We start from the raw sequence: 26537 nt of genomic DNA, 5'->3' as shown, positions 1-26537 counted from the left end.
AAAATACCTTAATAAGCGACTCTTCGTGAAATGATGCCCGGATGGCCTTCAATCAGACTTCTTTCTAGGACCTTCACCATTCCCTTCGAATTAATGCGCGTTCCGCCACCGACCTTAGTTCAGAGAAACTTGGCTCCAGATAAGGTGAGGCTCTACGCTAGGGCTAGTGAAAGCTCTCTGCCGGACAATGGATGCTTCGGTTTTAGTTGCGGAAACCAGTGGATCTGGGGAAGATGGATCCTTCTTGTGTTTTTCCTCTGCTTTCTCGCCGTCCTTGCCTTCACTGCAATCAAGTTGAATGGCAAGAGAACCAATAGAGGCCAACGACCTATACCAGGCACGGCCTGGTTTACACCCCCAACATATCGTCAATCTGAGAGACAGTTTCGAGGCTCGACACAAGACTACGTACCTCCCTACACAGAAACTGCAAACGACAACGACCTAGGGTACTACGATAATCAAGGAGTTTTCCATTTTAACAACAAGGCTGAAGAGGGTCCTCCGCCTCCGGTCGATGATGCGACGAGCTTCAACGCAAGTGATCTTCAGTATCCGCCCCGCGCAACCACGAGGATAGGCCAAGACACGCCCTGCCAGGCTGTTGACAATGTTCGAGATTTTAATGAATATTACTATGGAGCTCCACCTGTTGCTCCTCACAACGGGCCTACGGAAACCACAATTACTCACGGTAGCTCCAGCATTGCTCAAGAATCAACCGAATATCATGAGATGGTTCCCGTATCTGAAAGGGCAGCGCCTCGGCACTAGATTGTTATTTCCGGGTTTCAAGTGAGTAACGCGGACTTGTAGGGTCTGCATGTGCTGGCCACAAGCTCAGGAAGCCTACTAAAAGCCATGAAACTGTAGTGGTGTGTACGACCGAGCGTGTGTCTGCTTCAAAGTTCTTCTCTAGTATCACAAGGAGTATATATAAGGTATATAAGCATGGAGCGCCGCAACTCAGATCGCTTTATTTGTTTTTAAGGGTTATAAGTGTGGTTAGTGCTCAGCTTTGTTATATCACGTGCTGTTTGATCTCGATCTTAAGAATTTTCACTATATAAGTCAGTGATTGAACTATTCATGTGCTTCGGCACATTTTCATCGACGTGCTTAGCACAGTGCAATTGACAAACAAAAAATGGTTTACACTACTAGACAGATCGGTGCTAAGAACACCTTGGATTACAAAGTTTACATCGAAGAGAACGGTAAGCCAATCTCTTCTTTCCATGACATCCCTTTATATGCCGACGAAGCTAACCAAATTTTCAACATGGTGGTTGAGATCCCTCGTTGGACCAACGCCAAGTTGGAGGTCAGCAAGGAGGAGACTTTGAACCCAATCATCCAGGACACCAAGAAGGGCAAATTGAGATACGTCAGAAACTGCTTCCCTCACCACGGTTACATTCACAACTATGGTGCTTTCCCTCAAACATGGGAGGACCCTAACTCCATTCACCCAGAGACTAAAGCCGCCGGTGACAACGATCCTTTGGATGTTCTAGAAATTGGTGAAACTATCGGATACACTGGTCAGGTTAAGCAGGTCAAGGTGTTGGGTGTTATGGCTTTGTTGGATGAGGGGGAAACTGACTGGAAGGTCATCGTGATCGACATCAACGATCCTCTGGCTCCTAAGCTAAATGACATCGAGGATGTCGAAAAGTACTTCCCAGGTCTATTGAGAGCCACTAACGAATGGTTCAGAATTTACAAAATCCCTGACGGAAAGCCTGAGAACCAATTTGCTTTCTCCGGTGAGGCCAAAAACAAGAAGTACGCTTTGGACGTTATTAGAGAATGCAGCGACGCGTGGAAGAACTTGATTCAAGGCAAGTCCGACGTCAAGGGTATTGAGCTAACTAACACTACCCTGTCTGGTACTTCTACCTACTCCCCATCTGCCGGCTCTGCTGTGGCCGCCGCCGAACAAAAGGAAGATGCCCCTGTGGACAAGTCAGTTGACAAGTGGTTTTTCATCTCCGGTTCAGCTTAAAGTGCTTTTTAAATAATTAAAGTAGCTTAATTTAAACAGGCAGATTTAACGCGCTTCAGCCAAGAACGTTCGTATTTTATCAGCGTCTTTATTTCCCTGGGTTTCAACTCCCCCACTAACGTCAACCCCCATTACGCCTGGCAACTCGCATGCTTTCCTGACATTTTCTGGACCAAGTCCTCCTGCCAAAATGAACCGAGCTCCAGAGCTTTTGCTCCAAGAGCCGATGGCATCCCAATCAAGCTTCTCTCCAGTGCCACCAGCCTCAGAGTCAAATAAAGGAAGGCATTCCATGCCACTGGACTCAGATTGTTCAAGCACATCAGCACAGTCATTTGGGAAAATGAATCTCTTGATTAGAGGGGTACCCTCAAGTTCACGCTTGTACTCCTTCCAATTCTCGTTACCATGTAACTGTACAATATCTAAACCATAGTCATCTTTCAAGGAGCGAACTTCAGAGATACTTTGATTGCGGAAGACGCCAACAAGGAAAGGACCCGACTTTCCCTGGTCTTGCCTTCCCTGGCGAGCCTCTCTCACTACACGAGAAATTTCTTTGGCAACAACAGGACAGACAGTGCGCTTTCTGTTGGGAACACAAATAATTCCGATCAAAGAGGCGCCAGCGTCAATGGCCACTTTTGCAGCTTCGGCTGATTGGATGCCGCAGATCTTTGTTAAGATGTCAGCGTCTTTCCAGAAAGCCATCAGTTTACTTGGTAATGATGCTAGCCTTCCTTTAGTCTTAGTCAACTTCATCATGGAATTTCAAGCCGATCTTTTCGTGACATATTATTTGAATTTTATGCTTTGATGTGGTGGCCGCAACTCCTCCCGTATCAGCTTACGCAATATGAATACTTCCGCCAAACTGGATAAAGCTGAAGCTATGCGAAGTGTGCCGTAACTTGGATATTTGAAGAATTCCAGAGCATTCCCCGAAAAGAAGGTTTCCAGTTGTTTTCCCATAGTCATCTACGTTCATTTTCGTGGAGCAATTTAGACTCTCACTGATTGTAAAGATAAGTGCCAGATATCAAAGCTTCCAATAACCGTGAAGTTCAACTCAAGGACACCTCATATTCCGTAGAGCTAAATAGGTTTACAAAAGACCGACTGAAATGATCTAAAGATGAGGCATGTGCACCCGTCTCGTTACGCTTTTTTGCGATTATCATGTGGTTATGTGGATCAATCGAGAAGTGGCAGTTCCATTTTTGGTTACTTGTTTCGTGTTTTCAGGTTCCTCCTCCCTTTTGGTTAAGGATTCTGACTAAATTGTCAAGATTTGTCGTCCTTATAAGTCGAGAAGGTGGCTTAGAAGCACAAATGTTGGACAAAACTCAGCTGCCTGCCAATATCGGCTGCCAGTAGTACCTCAAAGAACGAGGCCAAGGCCTCGCGGCTGCTCTATACTTGGCTGTTGCAATTTTCTTTGCAGCTACTAATGTTACTCGGACACCGGCTTCCGGTGGTTGCAAAGATTGTAAATGCTAGCTTCGATTCTGGAGTTTCTTGAAGAACTCTTCCTCCACAACCTATTTACACAAAGGCCGAGCATATCCCGAGCCCGCGTGGGCCCAGTGTCTTGCAGCGGCAAGTGGCATCGTCGCGTCAACGATTCCGGCTGTTATAAGTTGCGATAAGGCCGGACTTCGTTTTATAATCGTGCCACCTCTTTACTAAACGAAAGCATTCTTTGATTATAAAAAACCTACTATACAATTGAAACCGAGAGACGGATAGCCCATATTTATAAAAAAGGATGTGCATGATCACAATCCGCCTCGATATAACATGTTGAGTACCCGATGATATTTAGAAATTAAGCGTCTTCGTGACACTATGCCATCTAAGATCTTTCACCTCTCAGTCTTCTGGCCAACTTAATGTCCTTCTTCTGGATGGTAACACGCTTGGCGTGGATGGCAGCCAAGTTAGTGTCTTCGAACAGAGAAACCAAGTAGGCTTCAACGGATTCCTGTAGGGCACCGATGGCAGAAGATTGGAATCTCAAATCAGTCTTGAAATCCTGAGCAATCTCTCTAACCAATCTTTGGAAAGGAAGCTTTCTAATCAAAAGTTCAGTAGACTTCTGGAACCTTCTGATTTCTCTCAAGGCAACAGTACCAGGCTTATATCTGTGAGGCTTCTTGACACCACCGGTTGATGGGGCAGACTTTCTGGCGGCCTTAGAAGCCAGTTGCTTTCTTGGGGCTTTACCACCAGTGGACTTTCTTGCTGTTTGCTTGGTTCTAGCCATTATTAACTATTGAGTGAATATTGGTTGGTGTATGAGCAGATAATGGTACTTTCGAAGTGAAAAAAAAACCTTCTCCTTATATAGAATTTTTGAGTTTTATTCTTTTTGCGGCCAATTTACTCCTCAGTCGCCACTCCTCATAGTAAAACTACGTTTCAACTATGTGCTGAAAATCGTCCATACTTGAGGCCAAGATGGTTTGCGCGTAAAAAATAGTCTTTGTGCGCGCGAAAAAAATGGTCCGCACATGACCAGACCACAATGTTCGCAGTGGATGTATAGTAATAGGTCAATGTCGTCGTATAAACTGGTCCGGGGTAATTATTTCGAGGAAAAAACGGTAAACGTAGGAAAGGACCAGTTACTTCGCGCTTGAAATGCGAATATCGCGGGCCGCGAAAACAACCCGAGCTCCTGTGCGAGTTGAAACAGTGAGGTCCATTAGGAATAATGCGGTTGCGTGCGGTAGGTGGCAAATCGTATATAAAGAAGACACAAATTAGGTAGCAAGAGAAGTTTGTTATAGTTTTATCAACCAAGAATATTACACATTCACACAAAAACAATACAATACAATGTCCGGCAGAGGTAAAGGTGGTAAAGGTCTAGGTAAAGGTGGTGCTAAGCGTCACAGAAAGATTCTGAGAGACAACATCCAAGGTATCACCAAGCCTGCTATCAGAAGACTGGCCAGAAGAGGTGGTGTCAAGCGTATTTCCGGTTTGATCTACGAAGAAGTCAGAGCAGTCCTCAAGTCTTTCCTTGAGTCCGTTATTAGAGACGCTGTCACATACACTGAGCACGCTAAGAGAAAGACTGTCACTTCTTTGGATGTCGTTTACGCTCTAAAGAGACAAGGCAGAACCTTGTACGGTTTCGGTGGTTAAGATGTATATTAAATACAAAGTGTATACTAAGCAAAATGACTGGTTCGGGATAATATAAATCAAAGAAATTTCGTTAGTAGATACGCTCAAGCGAGCAAAGAACTATTGGGCTTTTATCTGTTGCAAGCCTACAAGAAATTTGCTTGTGAGCACTGGGTCACTATGCGTCCGTCGTTGTCTAGCACGGTCTAGCTAGGCCTGGCCAACGAGAAGTCGAACTGATGTTTTCTGCGTCACGTGCGGGTTTAACGTCTGTTTGCTGCGCCAAATAACATGTTAAAGCTATGAAACATGAACTCAACAATCTCTCTGGATTTTTCCCTCTCCCGGGTAAACAGTCGAATCTCATGGAAACGACAGAAAAGGGGTAAAAAATTAAACGGTAGACTTATGTAACATGATAACACATGCATGCCAAATGATCGGATCAAATTCAGCTACGCCCATTAACGAAGGAAGGTGAAAGCTGGTGGGGCTGATTGACGAAGATGTCTTGCGAAGGCGCCTAGAACCATTGAACCAGTGTCTTATTGCATTTTTTGAAATCGCCTGGGCAAATAGAATTTCCCTCAGCATGCGTCCTCCTGCATACTAAAGACGTAGAAAACGACATTGAGGGTTGCACTGCAACACGATCAGCTTTCTTAGCACCTCTCGCATACGCGCATAGGAATTCTAGCCCCGCAAGAAATTATTTTCTCTATCTTACTGCTCCATGACCGATGTTTTCAACTCCGTCGAAGATTTAAGTCGCGGTATTTCCTTCGTTTCAGCAGGCAACATTGCTGCGATAGGAAACGCAATCGTGCTGTAGAAACAAGTCTGTGCTTCTTAGCGGAATGCGGCGCGAGATGCGGCCCACGCCAGTATGATGCTTTGCTTGAAGGCGCCAGGCTGACACATCATACATATTCACTATATACGAAGGACAGAAGTTTCTCCGTTTCGTTTCGCGCGAAATCTGTGAAAAAGAAAAACTAGTGTGGCCCATATCATCATCATCACGCTCATCGTGAGCTCACGGTTCTTCCCAGTTGGCAACCCAAAAGACGAACTTGACGTAGCTTTCAAGTATCGCCACCTCCGCAGAACGGACAAGCGAGACCCAAAGCAGATCTGAATCGGAGCGAGTACTAAGCCTGATAAGGCAAGACTCTCACGAAAAGAACTCAGGACGATTGGCTTACATCCGACAGCGAGAAACTCGGCAATCTTAGCACAGCGTTGCAGCGCACCCGCACAAGAATACAGAGAGAGGGACAGACAATTGGAGCGTGACCATGGAGCACACCAGAACCCAGACCAACACGCCGCCCACTGAAGCAGTGGCGCTGCACCAAGAGCCTCGTAAGGGGTCTAGAGGCCCCTCGGAGCCCAAGACTAGTAGCGGCAGCCAGGCGGGGCCTGCGGCCACTGCGCCAGTGTGCCCCGGCCGCGAGGCTACAAAGCCGCTAGAATGTGACTACCTGGGGGACGTTCGGACCTCCCCGGACCACGGCTCTATCACCCCGTCCCAACAGACTGAACTGGACGATTTGAGTTCGCAGCGCTCGGGCGACGAGTCTACGCTCTCTACACAACAACTCCAGTTGCAAGGTACGCAGCACCAGGGTCCTTCAGACCATAGTATGCAGGTCCCGCTCCGAGACGTGCAGTCTCGGCCACCGCACCTCAAACATTCGCTTGCCTCCCAGGGTTTTCTTCAACGCGCCAACGATGTTATTTTCAAACCCTTTGATAAGGAAACAGGGAGCTTTATGGCGCAGCCTGGTGACCTATCTGCAAACGCCACTGCAGAGTCGGTAACGGCAGTGGGCCCTGCATCGCAGAAAGACAGCAACGATAACAATAATGAGAGCCACCCCACCGCGGCTGTTTGCACGGACATCAACTTTACGCAGCTTGCGTCTTTCAAAGCCGCTGCCTCAAAGAACAACAAGTTTCGTTCTCACTCAGTTCCTTCCATCCTGCACTCCTCGCTCCGAAGCATAGGCATTTCTACGAACTGTGGTTCCTTCACATCCCAGCAACAACAACAACAACAGCAACAACAGCAACAACAGCAGCAACAGCAACAACAACAACCCACGATGCATATGAACCGGGGCATCAAGAAAAAAAAGCCAAGCAAGCATTCCGCATCGCTACGTCACGCACTTTTAATGAACCAAAGGATCCAGTTTTCTAGTAATGAAATGACCCTTCAGGACCGTATCAAGTACATGGAGTCCTATCCAGGCCCTATGCCGCTACCACCCATCAATTTGCAATGCTTGAAAGAAATTGACCTTCAGGAGATTGTTAAGAACCCTCAGTTAAGACACGACATAATATTTGATCCTTTGCTCCAGTTCAGACCCAATTTGGATGGTGAAAGAGGGCTAAAGAAGAAACAAATCTCCGACAAATACTGGTACGATGTGGAGAACGAAATTTTTGTCTACAGTGCAAAGCCGGACGCCTTTCGCTTTGACCAGACCAGGCTTGTTCCTTTATTCAACAGTTTGAAAGAGGTGTTGATAACAATTGTTCCTCAAAAGGAGGTGCACACAGTACAAAATGTTTTGGATACTGAGCTTTTAGTGCAAGAGCTTCTGAGAGGATCTCTCATGATGACGAGTTTTGCTGACTGGCTAGCTCAGCTCTTCAAACATCACTGCGCTCCTATGAGAGATCCGTGGGTTGACAAGATGAGCCTAAAATTCAAAGAATCCGAGGACGAAAAGTCTATACCGAAGCTTGTCGAAGGGCTCAGGTTAGTTTTTCAGATTTTGGAGGCAATGAAGCTTGATATAGCCAACCACCAGATTAGGATCTTGCGGCCTGCCTTACTCAGCAACGCCGTTGAGTTTGAAAAACAATACTTTCAGTCACTGATGTCATCTAACCGAGTAGACCTAAAGTCATCGTTCAAGTGGTTCAGTGATAAATGCGTTGAGTACCACAAATCCTCAACGTCTCCAAGCAGCCGTTTAAAGGCTTCCGAGGTTTATCGGCTCTGCATTAGGGGCATTATCAGCCTTTTGTCGTGTCGTAAAATGGTACGTGAATACCCAACTTCCCTTTCGTTTGACCACGCGAGACTAATCCTGCTAAGGGCGGATATAAGGCAGATAGTGTGCCTTCTCGTTTGCCGGCTGCTATTTAAGCAACTAGTAGCTAATGACACTTCGATGGACAAATTGACCAAAGACCATATAACGAACTCTTACACTAACAAGAAGCTCAAAGAAGAAATCGTGAGCATTATAACTGATGAGCATGGGAATTGCAGATGGACAAAAAATACTATGTCAATCGCAATTCACCTTTGCAAGACTATCCAGGATCTGAGACAAGACTTTTTATTGCAAAGAAATCTCGGAGACGTAACTCTTGCTCACTCCAAAAGCGGCAACTCAGCAACAACGCAAGCGCCTCAGCTTGATAATGCTCAAATTGATTTTGCAAAGTCGTGGCTTTCAAAACAAACCCAGCCTCTGAGTGAAGTTTATGGCGTGCTAGAAGCTCGTGTATTCAAGCAGCTTGAAAACAGCATTTTCAATAAGTCAGGCTGCACTCAGGATGGCAGCATAAAACAAGATTTTATTCACCTTTGTAGCACTATGACTTCCAATGGTTCCAGCTCCGCCAACGTTCCTTCAGTATCGAATAGCAGTGCCAGCATAAGATCTTTGAATTCTTCCCTACCTGTAAAGGAAGCTTTGGGTGTTGAGAGGCGTCCGGGGACTCCCCAGCAGTCCACCGGGCTGGCTTCTGTGGATTTGGAGGAGTTTGAAAGCCTATTTTGTCATTTGTATACCCTGGTGAACTTTCATTGGTCGGTTTTTGGGTGTCTCTACATGGATTTTTTGGGAGACAAAATGGAAGAGGTCCACTGACGGGCTTTTGAGCACCATAGCATTTTACAAGACTTTATCTCATATAGTATCTACTTTCTGGTTAAATCAATTCGTTGATTTTAAATTATCTTACACGAAGGCATGTATGTTTTTTTGATCAAGAAATAGTTGAGGTCGAAATAACACAGGATTTAATCAACAAACATTTATAAGATTTACTCCAAGGCCCAATCTCTGGACAACAGGTTCTGAAAGGCTCTTTGGGAAGAAGGCGAGCGGTGGGGATTATATTCTTGCGCAATTGGCCTTCTTTAGTGTCACTTTGGCGTAGGTTGCTCACCTTCACAATTATTTAAAAAAAAAAGCAGAACAAACGGTGATCCGCCAAAGTCTGTTACCTTACCCTGTGGCAATTATAACTGGTGGATTTAACAGCTGGCTCTGAAGAAATGAGCTTTTCAACCAATAAAGTTTCACCGCTTGATGGGTTCCGAGGTGAATCAGACAAATCTACCGAGAGGAACACGAGGATCTCGGATATTATGTCCATGAGAGACCGCAATGGCAGTATAGTTTCATTCGATTCCGTGAAAACTACTGAGAGGTTGTTGGACAAGCTCGATTTGAGCGCTGAAGATGAGATGTTGTTACAGCAAGCCTTGAAGGAGGACGAAGCGAGAAGAAAACAGCCAGAGGCCTTTCAACAGAGACGTGTGGTGTGCATGCCTGCATCTGGATTCCCTTCTTTACGCAAACCCGGTAGCTCTAGTGGCAATTCAAACCTTGAAAACTGCGAGCCCTTAATGAACATCATAAATGAACTCTCTGAGAAAGACAGGATCAAGCTCTCCAAGAGAGGAGACGTTAAACTTTTCTTACCCAAATCCAGGTTCTCTTACCTGGTAGAGGAAGAGAGTGATGGGGAGAGTAACCCATTCCATGAAGACAACCTATGCTTCAATGGACGCGCTATTAATATAGAGAAGTTCCGTCTTGAAACCTATGCTGAAGATCCTAAGATGGGATCCAGCAGCCTAGAAACGGAGGAGCGTCTTCCATTCGACATAGTCCCTGAAAGGCCAACTCTCAAACTCCATTCAAAAAGCTCAGTGCAGACTCCGGTAGGAAGCCTGTCCTCCATCGAAACCAGATACCTCATTAAACCAAGTACTCAATCCTCAACAGAGAGTGAAACATCAAGGTCTGTGGATGGAAGGAACAAGATCAGCGAGAGCCCTCCTTCCTGGAAGTTTTCAACTCCGAGAAAATCAACGTCATCAACAACTGTAAACAAAGTCTCGCTCTCCCCCACGAAGACTCCTAAAAGTAGTCATGGAAAAGGTCATAAGAAAAAGCCCTCTTTTTCTTTCAAGAATCTATTTAAATCTCCAAGGGTTGACAATGAAAGCTCGCCCGCCAAGCCTGCCCGACAACAATATGACGCTACTCCTCCTACAAATAGGCTTGAGTTTTCAACTTTGCATTTAGAAGAAGGAGCTCCCCAAAGCTTCTACACAAACGCCCCTGCTTCTGCGTCGACAGACAGCCCGCGCAGCTTAGCGAGTTCTCGTCGGTTCCTCCCTCATCATAGCAGAGCTGCATCTGACACCAAAATACGCTACGCATCAGCTAGCCAAAGGTCTGGTTCAAAAGACGCGTCGCTCTCAAAAGAATTCAAACCAAAGCACATTTTGCATCCTATAAAAACAACAACGCCCGAATTACCACTTGTGCGGGATGGCAGGCCACTTAGCCCTGATTCTAGAATCAGGGTGGCCATCGATCTCAGGAATAGAGGGTTCCTTAAGGAATCCGCAGAGCACCTGAAGGTTTTATGTGAAGCTTCCAATCCCACGGGATACCTACTGTTTGGTCTAGCTTTAAGATACGGTTCTGGCATCGAGAAAAACTATGTAGAGTCTTTCAGTTACCTCAAGAAAGCCGCTGGTATCAAAGACGAGGACTCTGAAGTGCTTAATGTCGATATGGACCCATTCAGGCTGAAAGATGTACCGCATGTCTCACCCGAACCGCTGGCGCCTGCTCTGCACGAATGCGGCATATCCTACCTGAAAGGATACGGTATAGGAGTGATAGATGAGTTGAAAGCCATCAAATATTTGGAGCTTGCTGCTTCTAAAGGTCACGTAGATTCCATGTGCCTCAGTGGAACAATATGGTCTAAGAGTTCGAAAATTCGGAAAAAAAATAAGGCTAGAGCAGCTGCCTGGTTCCGACTTGCCGATAGAAGGGGCGCCGATCTCATAGGCGCTGATTGGATTTACAAAGACAAATATCAAAACGCGTCAGTATATAGTCTGTAATAATTAATGCATGCATCTAACTTAACTCCGTATTTTCACTCTTACCCGGATCTGTCGATACTTAGGGAGATACACCACATACTGCGCGTAATAAGAATGCCTATGTTCATGTCGCACGGGGTACTAATTTGAGCGGGAATATAGCACAAGCAGCTTTGAAAAGCCTTTCCGGCCAAACGAAGCACTTCAGCAAAACGTGTAAGCTACCAAACTATCTCTAGATAGCGCCCGAGCTAGCATGAAGGTATGAACTGACGCGCTTCTTCCCAAGGAATTGATAACAGGGAAACACTTCCTTGGCATTTAAACCTAAGGGTTTCACGGAATACTAACTGAAAAGCCTAGTTTATCGACGAGCTAGATATCGAGCTGGTCAACCAGGCACTGAATTTCGAAACAAGTGACTGCAAAGTCAATGGTGGTTGCGATATCTTTACAACGAAGCCAGTTGCGTCCGATAAAAAGCTCTACAAAACCATTGACAGACACCTTGATTCGTTGCTAGTCGAAAATGAGGGGTTCAACAATGCTGTACAACAACAGATGGCGCTTGATAATCCTGAGGGGCTCTCTTCATCCCCGAAAGATTTCAAAAACGATGCTAACCATCTGTATAGCACTCGTGGCGAGTCAGGCTCACCCACTTCGTTTTGGGAGCAGAAGAGAAGGATGTCCGTAAGCGAGACCCCAAACGGAACCGCTAATAATGGCACATCCCTGAAAACTCATAAATTAAATGATCAAAACCTAAAGGAGCTAGTTAACTCCGAGTCAGGTTACCAGAGTTCTTCATCAACAGAGTCCTACTCGCGCTCTATTGGTAATTTAAGGAGAACAAGTAGTGCTGGAAGCATGACCCTTGTTTCAGGACTACAAAGGCGAAGGTCCTCAGTACAGAACAAAGATAGCGTTAACATCGGCCCATTTGGCCCTATTAACGAAACAGCTAGCAGAAGAACATTTGCTTACCTCATTGCTATCCTAAACGCTTCATATCCAGATCATGATTTTGCGTCTCTGGAACCTACGGATTTTGTCAAGAGCTCAATGAAGTCTCTCATTTCGAAGTTTGAAAATACGTTAATGTCCTTCGGGAAGCAACCGCAGGAGTGGATATGGGAGTCCATAAACTCGCATATGGACGTCTCAGATTGCGCCATATATCAATATAAACCCTCCAAATCCTTTCTTGACGACGAACCTGGTCATTTGTGGAGTCTCATGTGGTTTCTATTTAACAAGAAGAGAAAGAGAGTCGCTTACTTATACTTGAATGTGTTCAGGCTGAAGACGATCTCTTCAGAAGACTCCTCGCAAGCAGGGCTCGCAGAAGAGGATGAAGAGGATGGAGATAAAGGAGGCTCAAAAAGAAAGCAGGGGCGAAGATTGACAATTGACCATGAAACTAATGCTTTCGAGGGCGAGTACGACCTCACGTCGAATTCTTATGACGAAAACGCTATCGAGGACGACGAGGACTCGATGGGTAACTAAATTGTTTCCCACGCCCTTCAAATTTGGGTTGGCAACTACTCGAGTTCGACTCGATCATGTATTGGATTTAATGCGCGCATCGCGCAAATAAACGTTTGTAGTATGAATGAAACCTTTGTATCAATACTCAGCTTATCTGTAGAGACAAGCTCTTAACACTCTCAACACCACTTGACGTGATCATATATTCAAGCTCATGACTCGGCGCATATGATGAAAATACAACTTTCATCGTCCTGCGGGGCTGCCAAAAGCTGCTGGTATCTAAAACTTTGTTGAGGTCGAGCTCGCCACTTTTGATTAATGGAGAAGCCTTGTAACTTTTCCTTAACAAAATACGGGTGCTGAGGTGGTTTGCCCATGAAAGACCCATTGTTGGATACTTGGTCTCAACATTGCGTTTCTTCTTGATTATTGGGAAGTATGTTCCAGGTGATCCAGATGAGGAAGACTGACTTCGTGGTGTTAGGATTGCCTGCTCAGTTGACGTGGGAAGGGTCTTGCCTGTCAATTTTTGGGATTCAAGTTCCTTGGTTCTAGCTTGCGCTGCATTTGCTATTAAATTATAATCTTCATCATCAGATAGTACACTTTCATTTCCTGAGTCTGACCACAGTCGCCCCCTATCTTTACCACTTAATGTTAAACCGTCATTGAGTTGACGATAAAGAATGCTAGAGTCCTTCCAACCCACAGTCCAGCCCAGCTGGTAATCGTAATTGGCGGGCCCCCTTTCAACAGAACTATCAGCGAGTTTTGCTTCAGGCAACGGTTTATCTCCGACTTGGTTGGCCACTACAACAGCGACAGAATGTTTGATTGAGAAGTTCAGCAAATTCTGAGCCATCTTATCGACGTAGTGCCTATTATCCTGAGAATCTTTAAAAGATCTTCTCTCAAGCTCAACTCTGACGTGGTGAGATACTGAGTCAACAATTATTAACCTGATGTCATGGTTTCTTTCCATAAGTATAGGTAACTGCACGTTTAAGATGTGTTCTTGGTTCGCTAAATCGTTGCAGTTGACCGTGAAAATGTTGTCCTGAGAGAGACTTTGGAAGCCGTCCTTCTGAGACTTGGAACGTATCATTTCATCCAGTCTTCTTGTCGGAAGGTCGCCTTCAGTCGTAATGTAGACACACTTGCCATCCAAACCTCCCAGGCTTTTAGGTAGCTGAACGCATAACGACAGCTGCATTAAGAATTGGGACTTTCCAGTCGAGCTGCTTCCAAAGATTTCTGTTATGCCGTGAGTCCGAAGCCCTCCTCCTAGAAGGTCATCAACGTCTCTATCACCTGAAGTAAAGGCGAGAGAACAATCCTGTTCAGAAACCTGTTTGGGCGGATTAAGCTCAAAAACCTGAGCTCTAAACTCTTGCTTTAAGGCATTTTGGAACTTAACAATGTCATTAATGGACCTCGTCACCAACTTCGTCAATTCATCTGGGTTCAAAGTGAGAAATTCCACCACAGTGACACCGTTCTGTTTTGCAGACTCCAATACAGGCACATATTCCGGAAGACATATCAATCGACTATTAGGCAATTGGTCATAGAGGTCCATGAAACTTCTAGCTCTAGTCGAAGCCCTCTTTTGTGCCTTTCCTGTGATATCCTCAAATTGTAGGACTTTAACTTTTCCGTGAACAATAAGCCAGAGACATAAAACTTGCACGCGAAAAGTCCGTAGGCGAAGCTGGTATAGTATTAGCTTACAAGTACTTATTATGAACGTAAAAGCAAAAGTAACTGAATGACAAGTATGACACGACTATATATCTTGGAATTGGTGCTCACAGCCTCTCAGGAAGGCCGCCAATGACCGTGGACTTAATAACGGTGTAGTCCTCAACACCGTGCAAAGATCCCTCCCTGCCAAAACCAGATTCCTTGACACCTCCGAAGGGGACAGCACATTCGCTGAATACTCCGGTATTACAAGAAACCATACCTGTTTCTAAAGCTTCAGAAACGGTGTAAATAGTATCGACGTTCTTAGAGAAGAGATAAGCAGCGAGTCCAACATTAGTGTCATTAGCCCACTTGACGACCTCTTCAGCAGTTTCGAATGGAACTATGGCGCACAATGGTCCGAATGTTTCTTGTTTGGTGACGTCTGCGTCTTGAGGGACGTTGGTCAGTACAGTAGGAGAGTAAAAGCTAGGTCCCAGCTCAGGTAGACGACCACCCTTCACAACAACCTTGGCACCCTTGTCAATGGCGTCTTTGGCGTGAGCCTCAACCTTCTTGATAGCATCAGGGTTGATTAGGCACCCGTGTGTCACACCTTCCTTAAGCCCATGTCCAATGACAAATTTGTTGACCTTCTCGGAAAACATGGCCGTGAACTTGTCAATAATCGACTTCTGCACATATAGTCTGTTAGCGCAGACACAAGTTTGGCCCAGCCCGCGGAACTTGCACGCAATGGCTTCGTTTACAGCCTTGTCCAAGTCTGCGTCCTCGAACACAATAAGCGGGGCGTTGCCACCAAGTTCGAAGGATAGCTTCTTTAGGGTTGAAGCGGACTGCTTCATCAGGATCTTTCCGACGGCAGTGGAGCCAGTGAAAGACACCTTTTTAACCTTGGGAGACTCGCACAGCCGCAGGCCGAACTCAGGGGTGTGCGTGTGCGAGAGAACAACGTTGAAAACACCAGGTGGCACTCCAGCCTTTTCGGCAACATGTGCGAGCGCGAGAGCGGACAATGGCGTCTGTGAGTCGGGTTTTAGCACCACAGTGCAGCCGGCAGCTAGCGCCGCACCAGCCTTACGCGTGATCATCGCGCTGGGAAAATTCCAGGGGCAGATAATACCGCACACCCCGACAGGCTGTCTCTGCGTGAAAACGCGGTTTCCTGGGACGGCGGAGTTGATTGTAGTACCATTGACACGGGGCGCTTCCTCAGCATACCACTCGTAGAACGACGCCGCGTACTTGATCTCGCCCACACCTTCTGCGAGCGACTTACCATTTTCCCAACTCAGCAACTTTCCAAGGTCTTCGGCGTGCTCCGTCATCAATTCGTACATCTTACGTAGCCACACGGCCCTCTGTCTGCCTGTGGTCTTCTTGAACGACCCGAACGCCTCGTACGCAGCGTCAATTGCCTCGTCCACCGCGGAAACGTCCTGATCTGGCAATGTGGCAATCACCTCGCCGCTCGCTGGATCTGTGACCTCAAATGTAGCATCGCTTTCTTTGACCCATTTTCCGTTGATATAGGCCGCATCCTTCACCAGTTCTTGACGCGCAAACTTTGGTTGAACTGACTCCACCATGACTTGATATTAATTTGTTTGAATATTTTAGATGAACAAGGTGCCCAAGACTATCGCGTACCGCTCTTGAAAACTCGTTCTTGATTTTATCACCACAGCTTCAACCTTCTCTGTCTTGCTATAGCCTCTGCTTTTATACCCCTTTAGCACTGATTACAATTGATAGAGACATCCCGCGCGGGAAACTTGAAATAATCACTTCGTACTAAGGTTCACACTTTAGATGCGCCTGGTTCCGCGGCGCTAGGTGGCGGGCCAGGAGGCCTCTGATAGGCAGTTTCAGTGGGCGGCGGTACCTGGGGACGCTGATATTCAATAGAGGAGGACGATGAAGTCGTGAGAGAGTGGCGGTCGTCGCGAGTCACTGCGGGCTCAGGTTGCGGTACGTCGTCGGCAACAACGGGCGCGCCTGTGGGATGAAACTTCCCTTGCTGGTCGAAGTAACCCGCGTCATTGGCATTGGCGTTCTCCGTGTACACAGGCACTGGGTTCTGGTTTGTGGGCTGATTGTAGTGGTTCTGAGAGATACCATACGAAGGGGGCGGCGCTAGCCACGCAGTGCCCCTTATGGGGTCCCTGCCACTTCTGCGGCGGCGAGTGTTGATAATAAAAACATACAGCACCACAACCACCAGGAAGATGATGAACAGTAACCACCGGGCCCAAACCCAGGCGCTCGAATCCGAGGTGTCGTAGTAGTAAACTGTGCGGGGTGTTAGTAAGAGTTGAGGTCGCACTGTGGAGCGGGGCAAGGTCGTTGCAGACCCTCGCCTGAAATTTGCATACTTCTTTTTGCGAGAATAGCCGGCATCGTAGGGAAACTAGTCTGTTGACGATGGATTTTGGTAGGTTCAAAAGTGGTTCGTAATGGTCATCGCCCGGACATAAATTGTTTTTTTCCTCCTTTATGTAAATGAAGACCCTGCGGTTTGAGCCTCTACAGAAAACCAGTGGTAACGAGTAAACCGCATGGAAGTAGGAGGCGCGGCAGATGCAAGGCGGGAATGAAATGGCGTAAGAAGGCGTGGTACGGCTAGGCGCGCGCAGCAGGCTCCGAGATCTGCGCCCTAAGATCCGGTCACACGCCTCGAGCAAGAAGTAGTATAGCAGCCTTCCTGCACCACGCCGGCAGTTTTCCTGCAGCGTCGTGGCTGTGGAGCTCATGGCCAAGCATAGCGTGGCTGGCAGCGCGAGTGGCGCTGCGCTACCTCACTGCAAACTCCTGATCCATCATCATGTCTTGGTCGTCCGCGGCGAGCGCTGCGGGTCGCGGCTGAAGCAACAGGTTAGCGAGCTTTTCAACCTGACCTTCGTTGATTGCCACGCCGCGCTTCAGCGAGAATTGCTGGCGGCACATGGGACACAAACCCTTGGCCGTCGGCGTCGCAAGCCACTGCTGGATGCAGTGCACGTGGAAGTTGTGGTTACACTCGCCGATGACCAGCGGGCAGTTGTCTCCGGGGTACTTGCATCCGGGGCAAGTTCCGTTGTAGCTTACGCGGCAAATGCCGCATAGATCTTCGTCTCCAATTTCTCTGTCGGCGTCATCATCGCCTGGAATATCCCAGGACCAAGAAAACACTGGGTACACCTTCTTGAACTCTAGCTGCATGGTGTGTGCTTTGGACCTAGCTCTTAGCGCGTCCCCTTCCAACTCTCTCGTTCTATCTCATCTGTTATTGCACAAGACCGCACGACACTCATGGAAACAAGTCATCACACACTACGTAAGCTAAATGAATATAAAATAGCTCTATAACAGCGGGAACCCAGCCGCCCTTGCGGCGCCTGCGGCGCTAGTTGTTAGAGGGCTTCTCCTTTTTGGAGACGGTTAGCGCTTTATCACACCAGGTTTTGAGCGAGCTCAGCAGCTCACCTTTTTCCTGCAGCTTTTCAAAGTCGTCACAACCTCCTCTAGAGACGCCGTTTATGATAACGTTGGGAACGGTCGAGCGACCCGTCAAGGAGCCGATGTGCTTTTGAAGCTCCGCGCCATGCTCGTGCTTGTCGAGCTCGACAACCATGTAGCTGGGGCTGAACTCAAACTCTTTCGCTAGCAGGTCCTTGAGTTTCTTGCTGAACGGACAGCGCGATTTGGAGAAAACAATCATAGGCCTGTTGGCGAGGATATACTGGTATTCTTTGGCAGGATCAAACTCCTTCTCCTGGGTGAAGTCTGTGCCGGACGAAGCTCCGTCATCTCCTTTGATCCCAACCTCATTTTTTATCTCCTGGATTTCCTTGTCAACACTTGGGTCTACCTCCCCACTTGACTTGTGATTTCCCTTGCTGTGGATCACCGCCCCGCTGGCTGTCTGACCGCTCAAGGAGCTGTTTCCCGAAGTCACAGTAGTGTGCGCATTTTGGATGATAAAGTATATCAACACGAGGAGCACTCCTGTGAAAACGAACACTCTCAGGTTTCTCTTGGACAGCATGCTTATTCGATCCACGCTGCGAAACACCCAGGATACACTTCTTGTTTTCCGTGCGTGAATGTTTTTGAGAAATACAAAGTAATTCAACGCGTTTAAGCTGCCTAACACTAAAAGGTTTCGTACGTGATGAATATACAGCGTTGTAAAATGAGTTTAAAAGAATTGAAGATTAAGATGCGTTAATTGCATCTGAGTGGGTTTGGTCCAGGAAGTTCAGCCTTTCCTTGATATAACCACACATGCTTTTCCACTGCCTCTCGTCACCCTGGAGGCTGTCATCCAGGTACTTGAATTTGGTTCTACTGACGCATAGATACTCCTTGAAAACCTTGAAGTTTTCGAGTTCAAGATCATAATTGTTAAGGCGTCGTAAGTTAGTGTAGGAGCGAATGTGCTTGCCATCAACGATAAGGTCTTTATCATTCCATAAAGTATAAGGATCGAATTTTGGTAGGTTAGAATGCACAAACATAATATCCACTTCCTTGAGGTCTTCAGGCTCGAAGTATGTTTTGTACATGGCATCAGGGGAGTAAGAAGTGTCCTGCTTGATGAACTGGGGTACCTTTCCGGCGTATTTGTTTTCAATGTCGCTCTTCGCCCACTTGTAACGGCTGTAGTCCTGAACGAAGTCATGTTGAAGCATGGCAACGCCGCGGAAGCCCTTGTTATCTGGCTGGTGGTAGCCGTCCACAGCGGTGACTGATTTGACTTGATAAAATGGTAAACCGTAGAAGTTGGCTGCCGCAATGAAAGTTTCCTTGTCTCCCTCGCCCGAAGCTTTCTGCGAGAAGATAGGGTAGTACCAAGTAGGTCCATTGACGTTATAGTATAATGACAACAAGATCGTAGGCAGGTGACGTGACTTTCTAATCATTAATTGCCCTGATTCCGTGGAAACATCGGGAATGGTCCCTTCGAGGTCGTGCAGTGGAACATTTTCTAGGTTTTTCATGTCTTTAGTGTAGGCTTGGGGAGGCGTGATATCGTCCATGCAGTTACGAACCCTTTTCTTGTAGTTAACTGCGATGTCAGCAATCTCGTAGTATGCAGGATTTGTGGTACGTCTCCAAAAATCGGGCCATAATACCATGCCTGTGCTTTTGTAGGGCTCCTCTTCAAAAATGTTGTCCAGTGCCTTTATTGGGAAGTTGTCTGCGTCAAGTAAGAGAAGGTTTTCGAAACTCGAAGCGATGATGGATATAGATTTGAATTGATAACCTTTGAAGTCAAAATTTTCGATGATATCCTCGGGCAAAACGTCTGAGATATAGATACACTTCGCGTTGTACTTGGGCAAAAGAGTGTTGCAAAATTCTTCTTCGCCCTCGTCATTTGGCGGAATGAAAACTTCAACCGGCAAGTGTGTCCCTAAATTTCTCAGAGTCTTGATTATCAGAAAGGAAAGCATCGAAAACTTACCTCCCCCTACGGTAACAATACCATCTCCCTTGTAAGTCCCCTTTGGCAAAACCAAAGATTTCAGGCTCTCCACAAAATCGTAGTGTGTTTCTTTGAGCATCGTCTTCTCCTTGTTAGACAGTTTCAAACAGTTACCCAGGTTCTTGCTAGTGAGTTTTGACCAGCTATTATAGTCGTTCGCCCTTGCTCCGATGTCCCCATTGAGTTGGCATTTCTCATCGTACTGGCGCGAAGAGCTGCCTGTTGGAGAGTGCTGTCTTAAGTTCTTGAAAACCTGTTTGTAGAACTCCTGCAGAGCCTGCCTCCGCTTTTGATCTTGAGCCGACAGAACGGGGCCGCCAGATGGGGACTTTATCTTGTCATTCGCGGCTGGAGCAGGTGGGGTTTCCACTTCCGGCTCGACTTTGTTCCCATTACCAGAGTACGTTTCGTGGTAGTTTTGCAGGTAACGCACGTATTCTAGCGATGAAAGGTCCTGGTCAATGTACCTTGTTGACAGTACAAATATCAGGCAGCACAAAGCCGCTACCAAGGAAAACCTGAATATCTTATTGAACCGCTTGGTAAGGAGAACCATGGCCAATAAGATCTAAAAAGTGGCCAGAAAAACGATCAAAAGACTTCAAATCGCCCTGCTATCCTCTGCTTATGCTATTAAATTGAGTATGTGAACACAATTCAATAATGCAAAAATAGTACTACCGTATGTAATTAGATACGAACGAGTCCAGGACCTTCTATATTCACAAGTTACAAGAGCTTTTTAGAACAGCCAGAACACCCTTCGCAATGTGGTGCTCTGCGTCTGCGTATCCCAGAGCGTTCAGTATTTCTGTGTTCGGTTCGCAACTGGAAATTTCTGCGATATAGCTTTGAAAAACGTCCTTACATGAATCTCTCAGACCACGTAATTGAGTTTTAATTGATTTCTTGCATTCCTGGTTTTTAATCCGCTTCAAATTGTCCAAGGTTTTGAGTGTGACTAGTTGGCAGTTGTAGTCGTGAGTAAGGAGCCAGCCTTGTGAACTCAATTTAGGCATTGCCTTGATTTGCTCAGCGAGGGCTGCCTGGCCTTGATCTGGGGAATGTTGGTACAAAAGACGAATTGTTTCAAAGGCCCATCTTTCGGTCGCAGTCATGCTGGCAGTGTAATTTCTGATGTCCAACAGCTTGTCGATAGTGGGGTCGCGTTCTCCCATGCTGAAAAACTCAATCATCATTTCTTGGAGACATCCAGCTAAAATTGCGCCCTCATCCTGGTCCATGTACCCAGTGACTGTTGTGCAAGAGTCACGGAGTGAGCCTAGAACCGCAAAGTCTCTGTTATCACTTAGGTGAAGAGATTTTACGCATTTCTCACCGCTTGCGTTCACGTTGTACAAGCAAAAGTGCCGCCAAGATTCATGTAACTTGGCCAACAACTCTCCGCGTTTATCGTTAAAAAGACGTGCGTGTTGCAGCTGTTCACCAATTTTGCTCCATCTCGCCGATGACCTGTTGAGCTTATCATTCAGTTCCAGCATGCCAAGAATCTTACTATAGCTCTTTTTCTCAAATGAAATGCGGATAAATTGAGGAAGGTTGATCAAAGATTCATAAACTTTATCACCACTCGACAGCTGTTCAACAAAAGGATGGTCTTTGAATGGTAACAATGACGAGAACCTAGAAGCCACTATATGATCCAAAGTGTCGTTCTGAAGGTTTTTGACGTGTAGCTCCTTGTAGTGATTGTACGCTATGGTGGGACAGCCGAGGTAATTATACAGCACAACCAACCAAATGCGTGTATCAAAATTGTGGGGATCTTCATCTTGGTAACTCTCTAAGATGAGCACACTGGTCACAACATTAGATAGATTAACGTTTTTGTCATTGATCAGGGACTCCACAATTTTAAGAACGAAGCTTGAACAGGGAGAGTAGTCTGTCTTTGGTTTCTTGCGCAACGTTTGCTTGTACTTCTTGAAGAGTTCCAAAAAGAGGTCAGGGCTAGTAGCTTGTGTTAGCTTTATAGCGTTGCACTCGTGCATTAAGCTATCGGGAAGCTGCGTCATGCCGCGCTCAATTAAACCATCTGGAATACTCTTCCTGTAAAAGGACAGGTCCGGAACACAGCAAGGCTTATCGTGGTAGCGTTCAAGGTAGAAACGAAGCGTTTCATCAGAGATGCTTTGTGAATAAATTACATCTAGCTCCAAATGTGCCAAGCGATGATTTCTAGAGTCTCGGACTTGCAAGTGCTTCCTGACTTCTTCTTTAGAAACGTTTAGTGCTCTAGCGCTTGCCACCAGGTGGGACAATATTTCAAAATCATCCAGGTATTCCAGCAATAGCTTACAGCACTTGAACATATTTTCATTGTCGTTTAAAACCTTCAGATGTTTAATCAAGAAGTTTTTAAGGTAAAGGTCAACCGAGAAGTCTTTGCCTCCTTTCAAGAAACTGGGGAGTAGCGTGTCCACAATTTCGCGCGATTTGTTATCAAACTGCTCGCACACATGACAAAAAACAATAGTTTCTTGGTCAGATTGGAAAGGCGCGAGCGAAGAGACAGATTTGAAACTCAAAGCTGCATTTAGCTCTCGTTCCCGTTCTGAAAGTGACTCGCCGTGAAGCTTTGTGAGTGCGACGGAAGCCATCGCGTTCCAAAATTGTAGTGTGCGGAGGTCATTAGAGAGCCTACGTAGTTGAAAAGAAGACTGAACCATATGCCTTAAGTTCATATCTTCAATGGCTCTTGAAAACCAGTTAGAGCCGGTTTCAAAATTTGGGTACTTCTGCATGGCAGCACCGTACACATTCAAAACTTCATCAAAGCGACCGAGCTCCAAAAGAAATGTGTGTAACAAACTCAAGGTCCGCGAATCGCTCGGCGGTGATTTTGCCTTGAGAAGGGGCTCTAGTCCAGTAAAGAAGTCAAACTTCTGCTTGTTCTGACGGAATTTGACGTATTGAGTCAAAACCTTCGGATAGCTTGCAGATGGATACTGAGTTGACAGTTTTGCTACCAATTGCAGCGCCTGCTTAAAATTTCCGCGACTCAAAAGTTTATAGATTTCATCTCCTGTAGACTCCATTACTCTATGATGTTCCTCACCACCTAAAGCGGTCGATAGTTTATAAAGCCGTAGTTGTTGGGCGGGTGTCAAGCTGTTGGTGATATCTGAAGCTCTGAAAGCCCAAGTCACTTTATACTAGTTCATCTCAAATGTGAAAAATTTTAAGTGATGCCCGTTAATCTAGCGATGCGATGAGCTTCTCCATTGCAAGCATCTTCATCTGAAACCAAGCGTACAATGTCATCCATTTACAAGGCGTTGGCCGGTAAAGACCAAAGATCTAAGGGCAGTGACTCTAAAAATGAAAAGCAGTTCATGAACAAGCAGCGCACATTGCTGATCTCTTCTAGAGGTGTCACTTACAGGCACCGTCATTTGATCCAGGACCTTTACAGCTTGTTGCCTCAGTCCCGGAAAGAGCCTAAGTTGGACACCAAGAAGGACCTTGGGCAGTTGAACGAAATCGCAGAACTATACAACTGCAATAACATTCTTTTCTTTGAGGCCCGAAAGCACCAGGATCTGTACCTATGGCTCTCGAAGCCTCCTAACGGCCCCACTATCAAGTTCTACCTACAGAACTTGCATACTATGGACGAGCTGAACTTCACAGGAAACTGCCTGAAAGGTTCACGGCCAATTTTGTCCTTTGACGCGCGTTTCGACTCATCGCCCCATTTCAAGCTCATCAAAGAGCTGTTCATACACAACTTTGGCGTGCCTCCTCATGCCCGCAAGTCCAAGCCTTTCATCGACCATGTTATGTCTTTCAGCATAGTCGACGACAAAGTGTGGGTGAGAACATACGAGATCTCGCATAAAGCTAGGAACCAGGACGAGTACGAAGAGAAAGACGAAGCAGAGCAGGACATATCTTTGGTCGAAATTGGTCCTCGTTTTGTTATGACCGTGATTTTGATCCTGGAAGGTTCTTTCGGCGGCCCTAAAATTTACGAAAACAAGCAGTACGTGTCACCAAATGTTGTGAGGGCCCAAATGAAGCAACAGGCCGCCGAAGAGGCGCGCAACAGAGCCGAAGCTGCTGTTCAACGGAAGGTCAAGAGAAGGGAGAACGTGCTAGCTGCAGACCCCCTGTCGAACGATGTGGTGTTCAAAAACTGAGCCCAGCTTAAACTGGCCTGAGAACCGCGTCAATATACAAAATTAAACTTACCGACCGTCTGCATATCGTGTATATTAGTCAATTTAACGCCATCGGCCTGCCTAGCGGTGGCCAAGCAAAGATTCCTCGAGTTCTCATGCTCATTATATTTACTGTAAAAACGAATATTTGATATAAACACGTCCTGTTTCCATTTCTTAGTGCTTCTCAGCGGTTGCGGTGTGCTTTTTAAGGTATTCAGCAATGAACTTCTCCTCGTCTTCAGAGCTGGCCTTGATTTCAGGCTGCTTCCGGGCGGAAGATGCAAATGGGTTTGGAACGACCAACAAAGACACAGCGGCAAGCGTGCCCAAGGCTAGCTGGTGTGGCTGAACAGTTTTACCCAAGATATTGTAAGCGGCGCCCATTTTCGACTTTAGAATAGTTCTTCGTATGGATATTGGATTAGAAGAGTAGGTATATCTATAATTGAACTTCTCGAGGCAAATTTTTTGATGTCAAAGGTCGGTCTCGTGAACAAAGCAAGATGGACCAATAGAGAGACAGGGAGAAGTGAGGAAACAAAGAACGCCACTTTTACAGAAATAAAGTCTACAGCAAAACCGACATGTAGTGGCATCCGGTGATAGCCCTTGAATGAGCCTGTTGGTGCGCATTTTGGTGTAATTTTATAATCATGTTCGTTTACCAGTGCATCAATAGTGTCGTACGAACACACAAAGATAACCCTTGAGGGACCAGGACAGTTCTCTCTTGTCTAGACATTGGTATACACTTTTCGAAGCAACCTGATCTTGTACTACTTGAGGTTGAAGAAAGCTTCAACAGCCCTTCGATGAAATTATCCTCAGCGGCTTACTCACTGCTCGGCTTGTCATCCATTGCTAGCGCTTTCTCGCTACTGGAGGGGCTAGGCCTAGAAAGCGACCTTGCGCACTTATGGAAAGGCTTGAGAGTCCCAAAAAATACCGTGCAGTCTATCAAAAATGTGCGTGAAAGTCTGGACGAGTTCGTCACGATAAAGTCTGAGCTTGATGACACCTACTCGATGAGGGTAAAGAGAGTGGACCCTTCGAAGCTGGGTGTCGATTCTGTCAAGCAGTACTCGGGGTATCTGGACTACGAGGATTCCAAACACTTCTTTTACTGGGCATTTGAATCCAGAAACGACCCACTCAATGACCCCGTTATTCTATGGCTGAACGGTGGTCCAGGGTGCTCTTCTTTCACGGGGTTATTTTTCGAACTTGGCCCCTCTTCCGTCGGCCCTGAGCTAAAGCCCGTTCGCAATCCGTACTCCTGGAATAACAATGCTACTGTCATATTCTTGGAGCAGCCCTTAGGCGTTGGTTTTTCCTATGGTGACGAGAGAGTTGCCTCCACTAACGCAGCAGGAAAGGATGTGTTCATATTCTTGGAGTTGTTTTTCCAAGAGTTCCCACAGTTTAGATCTAACGACTTCCATATTGCAGGTGAATCATACGCTGGCCATTACATCCCAGAGATTGCCCATCAAATCGCTGTCGTTCATGAATCTGACAAAACCTTCAATCTCACCTCCATCATGATTGGCAACGGGATAACAGATTCTTTAGTCCAGTATGACTACTATGAGCCCATGGCGTGTGGCAGGGGTGGTTACAAAGCCGTGATAACTGAGGAAGAATGCGCCAAAATGAGAAACCAAATGCCTCGCTGCAGAGCTTTGAACAATGCATGCTACTCCTCTAGTTCCACGTTCGCTTGTATTGCAGCTGGCGCATACTGTGAGAATATGGCCATGAGTGCTTACACTAAAACAGGCCTGAACGTTTATGACATACGCTCTCCTTGTGAGACAGAGGAGGGCGGGCTATGCTATGCTGGCCTGAGCTACGTTGAAGACTATCTCAATCAACCAGAGGTGCAGGTGGCATTGGGCTCTGATGTATCAAACTTTACAGGCTGTAGCAACGAGGTGGGTTTGGCGTTCTTGCTGACTGGTGACAACAACCGCCCCTTCCAACAATATGTGGCGGAACTTGTCAACAGAGACATTCCGGTACTGCTTTATGCAGGTGACAAAGACTTTATTTGCAACTGGCTTGGAAATTTAGCTTGGTCTGATGAGCTTGAATGGAAGCATAAGGAGCAATATTCTGTGTTGCCTCTACGTCCTTGGAAATCTGAGGACTCGGGGGAGACACTCGGCCAAGTTAAGAGTTATTCATCTTTCACATTTCTTCGTGTATTTGGTGCAGGCCATATGGTTCCCTACAACCAGCCAGAGGCAAGTTTGGAAATGGTCAACAGGTGGATATCTGGTGATTACTCGCTCGGATACTAAATAGGCCCGCCTATATATTTAGCGCGTGCGCTCTCCAAAGACAAGAACCAAAACTATCAAATAT

The 26537-nt window shown here is 46.4% G+C and overlaps 18 protein-coding genes across 18 annotated transcripts; 8 read left to right on the top strand and 10 right to left on the bottom strand.

The window, feature by feature from the left end:
* Window positions 1-30: 30 nt before the first annotated feature.
* On the top strand, window positions 31-774 carry KLTH0G16324g (resistance to Congo red protein; the record flags this gene model as incomplete). The annotated part of the gene is made up of 1 exon (XM_002555698.1): window positions 31-774. One exon carries the CDS (start codon window positions 31-33, stop codon window positions 772-774), a length of 744 nt encoding a protein of 247 aa, XP_002555744.1.
* A 373-nt stretch (window positions 775-1147) lies between these two features.
* IPP1 (inorganic diphosphatase IPP1) lies at window positions 1148-2008 on the top strand (the record flags this gene model as incomplete). The annotated part of the gene is made up of 1 exon (XM_002555697.1): window positions 1148-2008. One exon carries the CDS (start codon window positions 1148-1150, stop codon window positions 2006-2008), a length of 861 nt encoding a protein of 286 aa, XP_002555743.1.
* Window positions 2009-2053: 45 nt separating this feature from the next.
* Window positions 2054-2773, bottom strand: TRP1 (phosphoribosylanthranilate isomerase TRP1; the record flags this gene model as incomplete). Its single annotated transcript, XM_002555696.1, has 1 exon — window positions 2054-2773. The coding sequence occupies one exon, from the start codon at window positions 2771-2773 to the stop codon at window positions 2054-2056; it is 720 nt and encodes a 239-aa protein (XP_002555742.1).
* Window positions 2774-3863: 1090 nt separating this feature from the next.
* HHT1 (histone H3) lies at window positions 3864-4274 on the bottom strand (the record flags this gene model as incomplete). The annotated part of the gene is made up of 1 exon (XM_002555695.1): window positions 3864-4274. The coding sequence occupies one exon, from the start codon at window positions 4272-4274 to the stop codon at window positions 3864-3866; it is 411 nt and encodes a 136-aa protein (XP_002555741.1).
* Window positions 4275-4849: 575 nt separating this feature from the next.
* Window positions 4850-5161, top strand: HHF1 (histone H4; the record flags this gene model as incomplete). The annotated part of the gene is made up of 1 exon (XM_002555694.1): window positions 4850-5161. One exon carries the CDS (start codon window positions 4850-4852, stop codon window positions 5159-5161), a length of 312 nt encoding a protein of 103 aa, XP_002555740.1.
* Window positions 5162-6441: 1280 nt separating this feature from the next.
* On the top strand, window positions 6442-9042 carry SOK1 (Sok1p; the record flags this gene model as incomplete). Its single annotated transcript, XM_002555693.1, has 1 exon — window positions 6442-9042. The coding sequence occupies one exon, from the start codon at window positions 6442-6444 to the stop codon at window positions 9040-9042; it is 2601 nt and encodes an 866-aa protein (XP_002555739.1).
* Window positions 9043-9452: 410 nt separating this feature from the next.
* DSF2 (Dsf2p) lies at window positions 9453-11327 on the top strand (the record flags this gene model as incomplete). The annotated part of the gene is made up of 1 exon (XM_002555692.1): window positions 9453-11327. The coding sequence occupies one exon, from the start codon at window positions 9453-9455 to the stop codon at window positions 11325-11327; it is 1875 nt and encodes a 624-aa protein (XP_002555738.1).
* Window positions 11328-11565: 238 nt separating this feature from the next.
* On the top strand, window positions 11566-12821 carry MAF1 (RNA polymerase III-inhibiting protein MAF1; the record flags this gene model as incomplete). Its single annotated transcript, XM_002555691.1, has 2 exons — window positions 11566-11571; window positions 11673-12821. The coding sequence occupies 2 exons, from the start codon at window positions 11566-11568 to the stop codon at window positions 12819-12821; spliced, it is 1155 nt and encodes a 384-aa protein (XP_002555737.1).
* A 127-nt stretch (window positions 12822-12948) lies between these two features.
* RAD57 (putative DNA-dependent ATPase RAD57) lies at window positions 12949-14385 on the bottom strand (the record flags this gene model as incomplete). The annotated part of the gene is made up of 1 exon (XM_002555690.1): window positions 12949-14385. The coding sequence occupies one exon, from the start codon at window positions 14383-14385 to the stop codon at window positions 12949-12951; it is 1437 nt and encodes a 478-aa protein (XP_002555736.1).
* A 229-nt stretch (window positions 14386-14614) lies between these two features.
* Window positions 14615-16102, bottom strand: UGA2 (succinate-semialdehyde dehydrogenase (NAD(P)(+)); the record flags this gene model as incomplete). Its single annotated transcript, XM_002555689.1, has 1 exon — window positions 14615-16102. The coding sequence occupies one exon, from the start codon at window positions 16100-16102 to the stop codon at window positions 14615-14617; it is 1488 nt and encodes a 495-aa protein (XP_002555735.1).
* A 212-nt stretch (window positions 16103-16314) lies between these two features.
* KLTH0G16104g (resistance to Congo red protein) lies at window positions 16315-16913 on the bottom strand (the record flags this gene model as incomplete). Its single annotated transcript, XM_002555688.1, has 2 exons — window positions 16315-16805; window positions 16889-16913. The coding sequence occupies 2 exons, from the start codon at window positions 16911-16913 to the stop codon at window positions 16315-16317; spliced, it is 516 nt and encodes a 171-aa protein (XP_002555734.1).
* Window positions 16914-17306: 393 nt separating this feature from the next.
* Window positions 17307-17714, bottom strand: APC11 (anaphase promoting complex subunit 11; the record flags this gene model as incomplete). The annotated part of the gene is made up of 1 exon (XM_002555687.1): window positions 17307-17714. The coding sequence occupies one exon, from the start codon at window positions 17712-17714 to the stop codon at window positions 17307-17309; it is 408 nt and encodes a 135-aa protein (XP_002555733.1).
* Window positions 17715-17898: 184 nt separating this feature from the next.
* On the bottom strand, window positions 17899-18540 carry GRX7 (glutathione-disulfide reductase GRX7; the record flags this gene model as incomplete). Its single annotated transcript, XM_002555686.1, has 1 exon — window positions 17899-18540. The coding sequence occupies one exon, from the start codon at window positions 18538-18540 to the stop codon at window positions 17899-17901; it is 642 nt and encodes a 213-aa protein (XP_002555732.1).
* Window positions 18541-18709: 169 nt separating this feature from the next.
* Window positions 18710-20539, bottom strand: MNN2 (alpha-1,2-mannosyltransferase MNN2; the record flags this gene model as incomplete). Its single annotated transcript, XM_002555685.1, has 1 exon — window positions 18710-20539. The coding sequence occupies one exon, from the start codon at window positions 20537-20539 to the stop codon at window positions 18710-18712; it is 1830 nt and encodes a 609-aa protein (XP_002555731.1).
* Window positions 20540-20705: 166 nt separating this feature from the next.
* Window positions 20706-23042, bottom strand: MDM20 (Mdm20p; the record flags this gene model as incomplete). Its single annotated transcript, XM_002555684.1, has 1 exon — window positions 20706-23042. The coding sequence occupies one exon, from the start codon at window positions 23040-23042 to the stop codon at window positions 20706-20708; it is 2337 nt and encodes a 778-aa protein (XP_002555730.1).
* A 219-nt stretch (window positions 23043-23261) lies between these two features.
* BRX1 (ribosome biogenesis protein BRX1) lies at window positions 23262-24146 on the top strand (the record flags this gene model as incomplete). The annotated part of the gene is made up of 1 exon (XM_002555683.1): window positions 23262-24146. One exon carries the CDS (start codon window positions 23262-23264, stop codon window positions 24144-24146), a length of 885 nt encoding a protein of 294 aa, XP_002555729.1.
* Window positions 24147-24344: 198 nt separating this feature from the next.
* Window positions 24345-24554, bottom strand: ATP19 (F1F0 ATP synthase subunit k; the record flags this gene model as incomplete). Its single annotated transcript, XM_002555682.1, has 1 exon — window positions 24345-24554. The coding sequence occupies one exon, from the start codon at window positions 24552-24554 to the stop codon at window positions 24345-24347; it is 210 nt and encodes a 69-aa protein (XP_002555728.1).
* Window positions 24555-24982: 428 nt separating this feature from the next.
* On the top strand, window positions 24983-26473 carry ATG42 (carboxypeptidase C; the record flags this gene model as incomplete). Its single annotated transcript, XM_002555681.1, has 1 exon — window positions 24983-26473. One exon carries the CDS (start codon window positions 24983-24985, stop codon window positions 26471-26473), a length of 1491 nt encoding a protein of 496 aa, XP_002555727.1.
* Between the last annotated feature and the right edge of the window lie 64 nt (window positions 26474-26537).

Source organism: Lachancea thermotolerans, assembly GCF_000142805.1.
Source record: "Lachancea thermotolerans CBS 6340 chromosome G complete sequence".
Taxonomy (NCBI): domain Eukaryota; kingdom Fungi; phylum Ascomycota; class Saccharomycetes; order Saccharomycetales; family Saccharomycetaceae; genus Lachancea; species Lachancea thermotolerans.
This window is presented reverse-complemented; position numbering and strand designations above follow the sequence as displayed.